At 42.6% G+C, this 13,959-nt stretch overlaps 1 protein-coding gene across 1 annotated transcript; it reads left to right on the top strand.

Annotated features, from left to right (window-relative positions):
- The first annotated feature begins 338 nt into the window (after nucleotides 1–338).
- On the top strand, nucleotides 339–1,433 carry LOC133925877 (protein DMP4-like). Its single transcript, XM_062371620.1, has one exon. The coding sequence runs from the start codon at nucleotides 346–348 to the stop codon at nucleotides 1,114–1,116; it is 771 nt and encodes a 256-aa protein (XP_062227604.1). The 5' UTR covers nucleotides 339–345; the 3' UTR covers nucleotides 1,117–1,433.
- The last annotated feature ends 12,526 nt before the right edge of the window (nucleotides 1,434–13,959 follow it).

Genomic DNA, 13,959 nt, shown 5'->3' with positions numbered 1-13,959 from the left:
TGTCAAACCCACATCCAAACCCACAAACAAAGAATACATCTCAAACCAGCACCTATTAGTGTTTTTAAATTATGCCTATTGTCATTCCTAATTGGGACGCGTTTTATTTGGCATATATTTTTCTGGAGACGTTGCTTTGAGCCCATTCGATCAGTTGGGCTGCCATTACATTTAAACAAGTTAATACATACTTTTCCAGTACCACGAATCAATAATTTGTCATTGTCAACTTTAACAGTCCAGCCACTTTGCACGAGTTACCTGTCCATGCACACTACAAGTTGTCAACATGCATGTCATGTCATATCCTGTAACTACTAAGAACTGACCATAAACTGTAGATAGATGGAGCACAACGGCCGAGTTAGCATCTCAACATCATTTTGCTGGCCTATATACACTAGCGACTGCAATTGTGCAACCATCAGATTCAGCGCTGTGCGAACGCAAATGGCGGACGAGACTGGCCACGACATGAAGCTGCTGACGCCACACGGCATCAACGGCGGCGCCAAGCCACCGACGCCGGTGGTGGACAAGACGCTGTCCGGCGCCTGCGACATCATCAAGCTCCTGCCGACGGGCACGGTGCTCGCCTTCCACGCCCTGGCGCCGTCCTTCAGCAACCACGGCGCCTGCGGCTCGGCCAGCCGGTACCTCACCCTTGCGCTCATCGGCGCCTGCGCTGCTTCCTGTGTGCTGCTCTCCTTCACCGACAGCCTGGTCGGCCGCGACGGGCGCCTCTACTACGGAGTGGCCACGCCACGGGGCTTCTACCCGTTTAACTTCGACGGCACGAGCGACGAGAGGAGTCACAAGTTCGGGGACCTGCCCAGGATGAAGGTCAGGGCGCTGGACTTCGTGCACGCGCTCATCTCGGCTGCCCTGTTCGTCGTCGTCGCGCTCGGCAACGCCGGCATACAGAGCTGCTTGTTCCCGGACCTCGGGACGGACCTTAGGGAGGTGCTGACGAATCTGCCGGTAGGGCTAGGGTTCCTGTCCAGCGTCGTGTTCATGATCTTCCCGACTACAAGGAAGAGCATTGGGTACACGGACTTGATGCCTCACCAACAGGAAGACGATGCGAAAGTAAACTTCCTTGGGCACGTCGGCTAGCTGTACGATGAACTAAGAACATACAAATATACAATAGCTTTGTTATTTTCAAGTGTTTGAAACCAACTAATTTCTCAGTCCCCATCCTGCTTAGATGCTGATCTAAGGGGCTAGGATGATGAGTAAAGAACAAGTTGATTTCAAACACTTGAAAATTAGTCAGACCAACCAAACAAAGCTAATAAGGATGACATTATTATAGTAGTTAGTATGTGTATTGCATTGGTATGGTCTGCATCGTAGGTCATGAAGTCGTACGTGTGTAATGTTGTGGGACTGTTTGAGCATTTGTAAATCAATATCTACTACTTTCATTCTCTTTTACTTATTATTTAAAATATCGACACACTACTACAAAAACCTACTTTTCGATACACCTAGGTTTGATTTCTACAGGCGGTTCGTAGAAAGAACCGCCTGAGAAAGTGGTTGCGGCCCCGTGCGGCTGAGGATCGCCTGTGGAAATACTCCATTTACACAGGCGGTTCCTTATGTGGACCGCCTGTGGAAATGGATATATTACCATAGGCGGTCCACATAAGGAACCGCCTGTGGAAATTAGTTTTCACAGGCGGTTTCTTATGTCGACCGCCTATGCAAATAGTCCATAAATACTCCATCTTCTCGGCTAGCTCCATTCAGATGAACTTACTGTTCAAAACAGTAAGTATTTACTGTGGCGGCCGATTTGAAAAATAGGTAGGGAAGGTTTTGTTTTTGATTTCCTTGGAGGAGCCAAATAAGGTATGTATATCTCATCCCTAGCTTGCATTTTTTTGAAGTTTAGATTTAGATTTAAGGCTAAATTAGAGTTTCAATGTGATCTAGAGATGCTCATGGTTCTTGCCATTTAGATCATCAAATTAGCTCAAATTTGTTGCAATATTTATTTAATTGTGTAGATTCACATGATTTTAGTATTATATTTTAAAAATGTAGATAGAATGTGATGTTTTTTAGCTTTAGAAGGTTTCATCATGAATGGGGATATTTTCTCTAGATCTAGATTTAGATCTAGGGAGAGTGAGAGAGAGTAATGAATTCACATTATTTTGAGTCATAAATTTACGTTAATATAGATTCAATTGTGTAGACATATTATAATCATAACAAGCCCATATTCTCCTTTTTTTTAAAAAAAATCTTTTTAATTCTGATTTTCAAATTAATTAATTAATTAATTAATGTATCTAATTTTGTGGTTGAAGTTAAAGATGGACAGAGCATGGATGTATGATGCACCAAGACATGGAGAAATATACATCAAAGGACTCTCTGTTTTTATTGAAGCCGCAGAGAAGGACGCTTTAACTAAGAAGACAAAGGAAATATACTGTCCATGTTCTGACTGCAAGAACCAGAAATTGTGGGACAAATCAAGTATAATCAAATCGCACTTGATCTTGAGAGATTTTGTTGAGGATTACAAATGTTGGTTCAATCACGGCGAACAACGTACAAGCAAACCAAACCAGGACATCGCTGCTGATTAAGTACATGGTGATGATGAGGGAGCAGTCGAAGGCGACACTGATGTTATGATGAATGATGATGCCAATTTTGATCTGGATGATTATGCTGACTTTGATCTGGAGGAAATGCTGCGCCACGCAGAACCGCATATTTTAAGGGACACAAGAGGTTAAGATAATTTCCAGGCGTTAAAAAAGGCATCGAATGAACTTTTGTACGAGGAATCGAAGGGTTGTGATAAGGAGTTTACGGTGTTGCATTCGGTGCTTGAACTTCTAAGGTTGAAGGCCAGCAATGGATGGTCCGACAAGAGTTTCTCGGATCTGTTGAGTCTCTTGGCAAACATGCTTCCGAAGCCTAACTCCTTGCCCACCACCACTTATCTGGCGAAGAAGCTTATCTGCCCGTTGTCATTGGATATGCAAAAAATACACACGTGTCCGAACCACTGTATCCTCTACCGTAAAGAGTACGAAGCCTTGGATAGATGTCTAGTGTGCAATGCGAGTCGGTACAAGAGGAATGATGATTGTGAGGACGAATATGCTTCCGCCAACACGAAGAAGAAGAAGAGTAATGCTGGTCATGACGAAGAAGACACTTCTTCCAACGCGGAGAAGAAGAGAAGAAGTCTTGCGATGGTGATGTGGTACCTACCAGTGATACCCCGCTTGCAGCGCCTGTACTCGAATCCTAGGGACTCTGAACTGATGCGTTGGCATTTCGATAAGCGCAAGAAGGATGGAACTAAGCTTCGACACCCCGCTGATGCTAGGCAATGGAGAAAGTTCGATGCCATGTATCCAGAGTTCGCTGAAGAACCAAGGAATGTAAGGTTCGCGTTGAGTACCGATGGAATGAATCCTTTCGGTGACATGAGCACCTCACATAGCACTTAGCCAGTGGTCCTGGCCATCTACAACCTTCCTCCATGGCTATGCATGAAGCGGAAGTACCTTATGCTGTCCATTCTTATCCAAGAACCGAAACAACCAGGCAACGATATAGATGTGTTTCTGGAACCATTGATGGAAGATATGGTGAAACTGTGGAACGAGGGGGTCCGGGTGTGGGATGAGTTCCGACGACAGTACTTCACGCTGAAAGCAATGATTTTCGTTACCATCAATGATTATCCCGCCCTTTTTAACCTATCGGGACAGGTTAAAGGGAAGCAAGGATGTGCAGTGTGCTTGGATGAAATCGCGTCTGTGTACCTTACGTACTCACAGAAGGTAGTGTACACACGACACCGACGGTTCTTACTCAGAACTCACAGATACCGCAATATGAAGAAACATTTTGACAACACGGTTGAGGAAGATACTGGCCCGAAACCTCGCAGCGGGGCACGAGTGTTTCAAATAGTCAGTAGCATCAAGGTTCTTTTTGGGAAGCCACCGAAGGGTAAAAAGAGGAAGAAAAGTGAGACGCCGACCAGCATGCTGTGGAAGAAGATGCCAATTTTCTTTAAGTATTTGCCCTATTGGAAGGACTTGGACGTCCGTCACAGCATCGATATCATGCACGTTGAGAAGAATGTGTGTGATAGCATCCTTGGCCTCTTACTGGACATACCAGGCAAGACAAAGGATGTAATCAAGTCACGTAAGGACTTGGTGCATTTTGAAATTAGGCCAGAGCTACACCCTGAAGACAGACCAAATGGAAAACATTATCTTCCGTCAGCTAGCTACTCTCTGACACTTGAGGAGAAAATGCACTGTGCAAGTGCTTACGTGGGGTGAGAGTCCCGACTGACTACTCATCCAACATTAAGAACCTAGTCTCAATGAAAGATTTGAAGCTAATCGGCATGAAGTCTCACGATTGTCATGTGATGATGACGCAGATGCTCCCTATTGCAATCAGGGGTATCAAGCCAAGATATATAAAGGTGGTCATCACACGGTTGTGTCACTTCTTCAACGCAATTGCTCAGAAGGTGATCGATGCTGAAAAACTGGGTGCTCTACATAGTTCCTTGGTAGAGACTTTGTGCCAACTTGAGATGTGCTTCCCTCCATCCTTTTTCGATATCATGGTACACCTCTTGGTTCACATCGTGAATGAGATATTGCGCTGGGCCCTGTATTCTTACATCAGATGTATGTGTTTGAGCGGTACATGGGCATTCTCAAGGGCTATGTACGGAATCATGCTCACCCAGAGGGTTCCATGATCGAGGGCTACAGTACCGAGGAATTCGTTGAGTGTTTCATCGATTACATAAAAGATTCTAATCCAATTGGTGTACATGTATCTCGACATGAGGGGAGGTTGTCTGGGAGAGGGACCAAAGGGAAGAAAATATTCATCGATCATGATTACAAAGCAGTGGAAGAAGCACATTTCACCATCTTGCAGCAGATCCAGTTAGTGGCGCTGTACGTCGAGCAACACCTAAATGAGCTCTACACAAAAAAATCGAGGCCGCTCATATGATTGGATCTTGAAAGAGCACAAGCGTCGCTTCACCACATGGTTCAAGAACCAAAACCTTCCGGACGATGAATCTGTAGATAAAAAAAATGTGAAAATATTGGCTTGTGGCCCATCAAGTTTAGTTACGTCATGGCAAGCATATGACATTAATGGGTACACGTTTTATACCAAAGCAAAAGACAAGAAGAGCACGACCCAAAACAGCGACGTTCGAACAGAAGCCTATGATACAACAGGGGAAAAGGTCACCTACTATGGGTTCGTAGAAGAAATCTGGGAACTCAACTATGGAGTGAATCTGCAGATCCCCGTCTTTCGGTGCAAATGGGTCAAACACCCAAATGGCGTGGCGGTGGACAACTACGGCTTCACAATTGTCGACCTCAGCATTGTAGGCCACAAAGATGTCCCGTGGGTACTCGCTGATCACGTCGCACAAGTTTTCTATATAATCGACCCCACGAATGAAAAGAAGCACGTAGTTGTTGCCGGAAAACAAAGAATTGTCGGAGTCGAGAATGTGGAGGATGAGGAAGAATACAATCAGTTCAACGACGTGCCGCCTTTTGGAGATCTAGAAAAGATCAAACTTGTAGAAGCAACCCTCGATAGATCTGTGATGTCGTACATGCGTCTGGATGGTGTAGGGAAAATAGTTCAAGGCAAATAGTGCCATGTTATGCGAATTATTTTCCAATGTGAAAGAACCCTGAAATTTGTATACAATTAGGATAAGCTTTAATTTGTATTAAGGACTTGTATGCATTTAAGATGCTTTAATATGTAATAGAATATTTAAGATGCTTTAATATGTAATAGAATAGTATTTCCCAAACAAGCAAAAAACATTTCACAGGTTTCCATAGGCGGTTAACTTAAGAAACCGCATGTGGAAATAATTTCCACTAGGTGAACCGCCTGTGGAAATTATTTCTATTTATATTACTATGTGCAGCCCCAAAAACCCTAGTGCTATCACAAACCATCGACCGCGCCGTCAGGCTGTCCATCCGTCCACCTCCCGCGCTCTCCCTTTCCGCTGCCGCCCCCGACGAGGAGGAGCCGCCGCCGCCAAGTGTGACCGCGCCAAGGAGGAGCCACCGCCGCCGAGTTGGACCGCGCCGAGGAGTAGCCGCCGTCGTCGAGTTCGACCGCGCCGAGGAGTAGCCGCCATGCTTTTGGGATGTTAAGAAGTGTCATGATCTTGACTAGTGAACATATACAACATTGATGGTTAATGTGTTAATGGTCTAGCAACATGGAACCTTAGGCCTTGAGCAAAGTGGTTTTGATAGTGGTCATGGTTATGATGTTGGTTTAGTGTTTGCTCAAGTAACCTAAGTAAGGACCGGTTCATGGAGCGACAACCCAAGAAGTAACGTACCAACCACGAGGCTGATATGGGTAAGGCGTGACATACTGATTAGAGTCTATCTAGTGTGTGTTGGGTCAGCACAAAAGGGGGCTTCTGGGTAGGAGCTTTGCTTGCGTAAAGCCTGGCGATGAAACCTAGTGGGCAGACACATACTGGATTAGTCTCTGGTTAGTGGAAAGTGTCATACAGTGATTCTTGGCGGCACACCACTGGCATGTGTTAAGTGTTTCGCGAACACAGCAACATGGAATTCACTGACTCGTGGGGAAAGCTGGACAACCTCTGCAGAGTGTAAAACTGTTATAACAGTCGTGCTCACGGTTATGAGAGACTTGGATCCTCACATGATTAGTGGGTTGTGGTTATTAGTTTGGTTGTGGTTATGGTTCTGGTACAGGGAGTACTAGATGGTTGTGGTTATGGTTCTGGTATAAGGAGTACTAGATGGTTGTGGTTTTAGTTATAGTACAGGGTGTACTAGACGGTTATGGTGTGCAAGGTGGGGAGCCTTATATGCTGGGTGTTGGACTGTATGGGTTACATTCACTTAATAATTGCTTAACGCTTTTGAGTCCAAATATGATTTCATTACTCGTATTTACGCAAATATACCATGTGTTAGCCTATTCTTAGTATAAGCCTGCATATCATTACTTTCCCCCACTTGTTGAGCGCGTCATGTGCTCACACTTGCTATTTTCCCTATACCATGCGACATGTATGCTGCTGCTCAGTGAGTGAAGATGTTGAAGACTATCAACACGAGGTTGTGACGTTCTAGGCGCGTGTTTCCCGGTCAGTTGCCTGCGGTGTTGTTGGGCACCAGTGCTTCTGTTCCGCTGCAGATATCTTCATAAAAGACAATATATGTCAATTACTGTAAGAGTTTAACGTTATTTAATAGAAGTATTGCTTTTTTTACTTCACCTGTGACGTCCTTATGTGTGTTGAATATCCTGAGCACACATAAGTCGTATCTGGTTTTGGCCATTAAAACCAGGTGTGACATCCCAGCATGTGTTTACTTCTAGGATTGAAACACATGCCTTTACAATAAGCACATCATCACAAGACATAATAAAAAGCAAGTAATTAAATTAAGTTACAAGTTCTTAAGTAGATTAAACTTTACAACAAAATAAATAACCCAAACATTTGTTAGAGTAGTTACGCAGCCGAATAAGTTATATGATGACAAAAGATGGGTAACATCATTTTCCTTAAGGCGCCATCTCAAACTAACAACACACAAATAGAATGGCACTACTCCTGCCCATCGCCAACATCGGTGGACGTAAAGTAGCCAAAAACTAAATCTTCCTCACCTGAAAAGCAAACAAAGCATGTGAGTATGAAGGTACTCGCAAGAGTTAATCTATAATAGGCACTTATAAATAGCCCGACTTAAGGAGAATGCATATGGGTAATTAGCAAGAACTCAGCCACAAATGTTAAGTAACTTCATATGCAAAAGCGATTTGGACTCAAGTGTAAGCATGTACACCTAACCAAAACACCCTTGTATCCTGAGATCATCAACATAACAAAGTTGTAACTTGTACCACATCAACTCTATATCAATTAACACCAACAACCACTTCCCAACATACCATCACAACATCCTGATATCAAAAATGCTACGATTGATGTAAATAGATAGAAGCATGCTCATAACCAAGAACGCGGCAATTCGAATTGATCTTACACCCTACAGGGAGGTACTCCTTTGCTCACACAACACGAGGACCATTCGGCTTATGCTACTAGCTGAAGTACACACAAGGGGTACTCGTGACAACCTTTTCCAATTGAGCCCCGACCATTTGAAATGCACCTATAGGTGTGGAGGTCTACTAGGGCTACTTCGGAGTACCCTAGTTACACCTAAAGGTGTGGAGGTAGCTAGAACTACTTCCTGAGCAAACTAGACACCTCTATAAGCCTATTATGCCCACAACACCTTTACGACATTACCTCTACAAGCCTATTATGCCTATGACACCATAGGCCAACAAGCCAAAAGGTCACAGCTAGAAAAAGTATTCGGCTTACCTTACCACTATATCGACATGTGTTAAGTATGGAAAGTGTCAAATCCAACTACAACAACGATCGGTCCTTAAATGATTCAAGTGAGCCTATAGCATCATAGACTCCCTTCTCGAGCCATCCCTATTGCTCGTTCGAACCTCGTCTCCTCCTTACTAACTTACACATCCCTCCATCATCATTTTCTTTGTGAATAAAAGTAAGCCCTAAACCTTACTTTTGATGGTCGAACCACCGCTTGACTTCTGATGACCTAAACCTTACTAATCATAACATATTCATTTTAAATTAGACCATCAATTGCTATTCCCTAGGGTTACAATGAATCAAAGGATACCAATAACAAGGAAGGTTAATGCAACAATTAGGATCTAATTCCAAAAACCCAACCTTGACTAACTATCATGCATGACATATATATAGCATACTTTATCAAATTAAAGATAACATATGATCCAAAGTAATTGGTGTAATATGCTTAGATGCTTTATTTTCTCAAGTGCTTCACACACAATATCATAATCAGGTTCCACCTCAAGAATACCATCATCGCTCTCCGGTTCATCGATCGCTAAAATAAAGAACGATGTATCACAATTAAGGTGATGAAATGTTATGATAGATGCACCAAATTCCATGAAACTTGAATGGGATATGAGGTACTGGAATATTAGGCAACAATAATCATATGAGTTGAAGAGCGAAAGGTCATGGTATAAAACATTATTTAAAGTTTGTTTAAAAAGGATCGTAATTAAGCTAGGTATAAAGATTAAATGAGATTCACAATTTAAACAGAAATTTCATATCAAAGTATTTTTTTTCCTAGATATTACTGATCATAACAAGAATTGTCTAAGTGGTTTCATAATTTTAGGACATGATATTAATTAACTATGATTTAATTAAGCTAAACATATTTAATTAATTAATTCTTAAAAAGTATTTTATTGAGTTGTAACATTTTTTACATGTATTTCATACTCGTATGAAGCTAACGCAACTAGTTTCATGATTTTTGGAGTTTGTATGAATTAACTACGAAATATACAAGCTATCAGCAAAGTTAAAAAAAAAAAGAAAAACATTTGGTGAACAGTAAATACGCAATTTCCAGTTGAACCCGGAATCTCAGGCTATCAGAACCTCCGGTTGAGGTGCCAGGTGAGCGTTCTCTACTCCGGATTGTAGCTGGACCCGAGTTTTCCGATGATTCGTTGATCAATTCAACTTGCATGTCTCAACCTAACCCACATACGCATGTATAAATACTAAAATATGGATTCTAAACCTAATATACATACTCTACCAACACAAATCACTAGCTCTATTCATCCAAACCTTCCTTCTATCTCTAATGCCTCTATAATGTGATGCTACTTCGCCATTCAGATTGCAGCCCACAAATTCATCCAAAAACCAACTAAGACGTACATTGCTACCATGGAAACCCTAGGAACTTACCCAAGGTTCTTGTTGAAGGGTGGTGACAGCTGTTTGAAGAAGAAATTGAGGGAAATGGCTTGAAGAAGAAATTGACGGAAATGGCTTGAAGAAGAGAGACCCGAGGTGCTGAAATTTTAGGAAGGAGAGGGTGACGAATATGGATTGGAAAAACCTTGAAATCTCCTTGCATGTGAGAATTTTTCCATTGTGTATGATAATGCTGATAGTAAGTAGAAATTGGAATTATGCAGAAGGTATGTAATAAAAGTTAAAGTATTTGCACTCTATTTATATCTTGTGATGAAACTAAGTTGTAAATGGTATATGCTGTGATCTTGGGCTCTGTTGAGTATATATCGGGATTGCCAGAATTGCTCTCATTTTAATCTTAGTGGCCATGATGGATGTTTTTAGATAATTGTTAGCATTCGACACATCAAATGACGGGTGTATACTAGATCTTATCTTTATAGATAGCTGGCACTGTCGATTAAGCCGAGTGTGATTTGGACGGGTCTGACAATCGCTTTATGTATGTTGTGCATGTTTAGCGAGTTAATGTCGGGATTTATGGGTGGAACCTATGTTGATATATTGTTCCTACCTTGATATTTGATGATCCCTGTCCTTGGAACATGGGTATAACCATGTTAATGTTGAGCTTAAAAGTTGTCTGAGATGCTTAGCAATGTCTAACTTAACGATCATTGGTAGAAGTCGAGCGGTGGTATGCCCATCGTTCGTGAGTTATAGGGCTGAAATATGTTTCACAATGAAAATGATGTTGGGATGAAGTGTTGGTGAGAATAAGGCGAGATGTGGGCGGTAATAGGGGTAGGTCGGAAGAGGAACCCGGATGCCATAGATCGCTTGTATCGATTAAGCATCGATCATTGTTAGCTATTGGCTTAAGCACTTTCACATATTCAATAAATGTACAAATGAACCGATTATCATATGTTCTGCTAACACTTGACTTGTGGCCCTATGACGTGTAAGAGAAAAAGAATGAGGAGAAGCAAGGTGATTGGGAGCCGAATGTATCTGGGACACACTCGCAGTAACCATGATGCCATAGGGGCAAGTGCAAATAGGTAGTTCTGTGTATGAGAAAGGTTATCCCGGGGGCGAAGAGGATGGACCGAGTCGTGTGGGTAAAGATGTACCCTTGTAGGGTGTAAGATCAATTCAAATTGACACGCACTCGGTTGTGAGCATGATTATATCCATCAGTGTCAATCGTAGAGTTTCAATGTTGGGTTGTTTATGGTATGTTGGGAAGTGGCTAGTTATGGTTGATGTCGAGAAGAGTATGTTCAAGTGACGGTTACGTTTATGGTCATGATCTCATGATAGGAGGGTACAGTTTGTTAAGTTTTATAGATGCTCACACTCTTGAATTGATAAATGGCTTTTGCGTGCAAATTCATTTAACCTTGTGGTTGATTCCTTGCTACTCATCCCCAAATGCATGATCCTTATAGTCGGATTATTATATGTACCCACTAATGAGTAAGTCATGTGAATACATTCATACTCACCTTGCCTTCATTGAGTTTTTCCAAGTGAGGATGAAATAGTATACAATTACTTCATATCAGCTGATGCCGTTGATGGGCAGGAGTCGTGGTGGGCTACTTGTGGTGACAAGATGGTGCCTTAGGGCAAATGGCACCATCCATTTTTCTGTTTATAAGTTGTTTTCCGCTGCGTAGTAATATCGACAAGCTAGGACAAACTTGATGCATTTTGTTCCTCCTAGCATTTGTTGTTGTTACGTTGATCTTTAAATGGTTGAACTTGTAATGACTTAAAGGCTTGTATATATTTACATTATTATGTCTTGATATGATGAAGCTTGTTATAAATGTGTGTGTTCTGATTTTGGGTATAAAACATATGCCGAAACACAAGATGAAGATTCATCAGGAAGAGAAGAAGCACAAGAGGGTTCCGTCACCTTCGATGGGTGGGAGCTCTCAACATTCGTGCATGGAGAATCTGTCACACCCAGAAAATCATAATCTAGAATAAGCAAGCATAATCATCATGGCATTATATTTTGTGTGGTTAATTACTAATTTGAGTATTTAAAACATGTTTGAAAAATTATACGTCCGTCGATGCGTGTTTCCACCATATATATAAATTATATTTGTGAGTGGAAATGGTTTAGAGCTCTTAAGGAAAGCCCCCAAATACTTTAGAGAAGAAGAAGAAAAGAAAAGGAAGGGAAAAAGGAAAAGAACAAAGCTTGCAAGACAAGGATCGCCCCCATGGTCTGACCGGGAGTCCCCGCGGTTTGACCGCTAGGGCGCAGAGGGTTTTCTACTTAAGACATCGACCGATGTTCGCTCTCTCTCTCATTCCTTTCTCTCTCACTCTCTTCCGCACTCAATCCTAGAGAGAAGGAGAGATCCACCTCGACGTCCCCGACAGCCGGACATTGATAGAGGAAACTCCCCCGAGCTTCCTAAAGGGATCCCCAAGCTCCTCCCCCTCTTCCCCATCGCTAGAGACATTTCCACACAAGTTCTTCCACCTCGAGCTCAATAACCTCCCCAAAGCTTGATCCACAAATCAGAGCCTCTTTGGAGCGAGCCAATCCAATAGAAAGCTTCCCTGCACTGAGGTGAGCCTTCCCCTATATTTTTTCTATTGATTCCGAGCTCTAGCCGATCGTCGTTTTGGTTTGAACCAAGAAACCCAAGTAAAACCCGAGTTCTAGATCTCATCCATGGAGTTTTTCGAGTTTGGCCCATTGCATGTATCCAAACCACACTAGAAACATTCCCCTAGTCTCCTAGAACATTTTGGTATCCTCTGAGGTCGAAGGCAACACTGGAGCCTTCATCGGTGACCTCAACAAGGTGGCACTGGCAAGGCCCAACAGTAATGACCGCCTTTAGGGCTGGTCTGGCTACCAGTTAAGGCTAAGTTGGTTCAAAATATCAGTCAAACTCCACTGTCAGGAGTTAGACAGGCACTAGGGTCAGCCTTATCACCAGTCATAGTCTGACCACCAGACTCACTTAATACCATTTTTCTTTTCTGCAACCCAACGGTCTGACCACCACTGGCTCGGTGTGACCGCCAGCTGCTCAACACCCCTTTAAACTTAGGTCGTCTTATCCGAGGTTCAGACCTTTCCTAACCCAAATCGTTTGGCATTCTTTTGCAAATGTTTTTGAAACCCAATGCTTGTGATGTTGTTCACAAGCATGCATCATAAGCATACTTTTCTGTCGTCCATTTGTAGCTTTAGTATAACAATGTTGTTGTCAAACTTAAAAGTTATCCAAGATGCTTAGCAATGTATAGGTCCTCGGTAGAATTTGAGCAATGGTTTGGCAATCATTCGCGAACTTAGGGCTTATTGTTGTTCACAAAGATAATAGTGATGTTGGGATGTATGAGATCATGAGGATGAGGCTAGATTCGGGCAGGTGATAGGTATGGCTCAAGAACGGAGTCTCGGATGCTATAGGCCTGCTGAGTCAATTAAGCACCGATCATTATTGCAGTTGGCTTTAGCACCTTCTGTACTACAACATATTCAGATAATGGATGAATGAGCTGATTATCGTACGTCATGCTAACGCTTGCCTTGCGAACCTATCACGCGTAAGAGAAAAAAGAATGAGGAGAAACAAGGTGGCAGGGAGTCGGAGGAGTTCAGGACACGCTAGCGGTAACCCCGGAGCCGTAGGGGCATGTGCAAGTGGGTAGTTCTGGGTATGAGAAAGGTTGTCTCATGGGCCAAGATGATGAACTCAAGTCGTGTGGGTAAAGATGTGCCCCATGTAGGGTGTAAGAACAATTCGAATTGCCACACTCTCAGTCATGAGTATGCTTCTGTCCATTTGCATCAGCCATAGAGTTCCAAAGTTGGGATGGTTTGGTATATCGAGATGTGGTGATGGTTATGTCGAGTTGAGATGTTTAGGTTACTAGTATGTTTTGTTGTTGATCACACGATAGAAGGGTATAGTTGGTTAAGTGCAGATGCTCACACATTGAGTCAAATTCCGCTTTTACATATAACTTCACTTAAA

Source organism: Phragmites australis, chromosome 8, assembly GCF_958298935.1.
Source record: "Phragmites australis chromosome 8, lpPhrAust1.1, whole genome shotgun sequence".
Taxonomy (NCBI): Eukaryota; Viridiplantae; Streptophyta; class Magnoliopsida; order Poales; family Poaceae; genus Phragmites; species Phragmites australis.
Note: the sequence above shows the minus strand (reverse complement) of the source record. Positions and strands in the feature narration are given on the sequence as shown.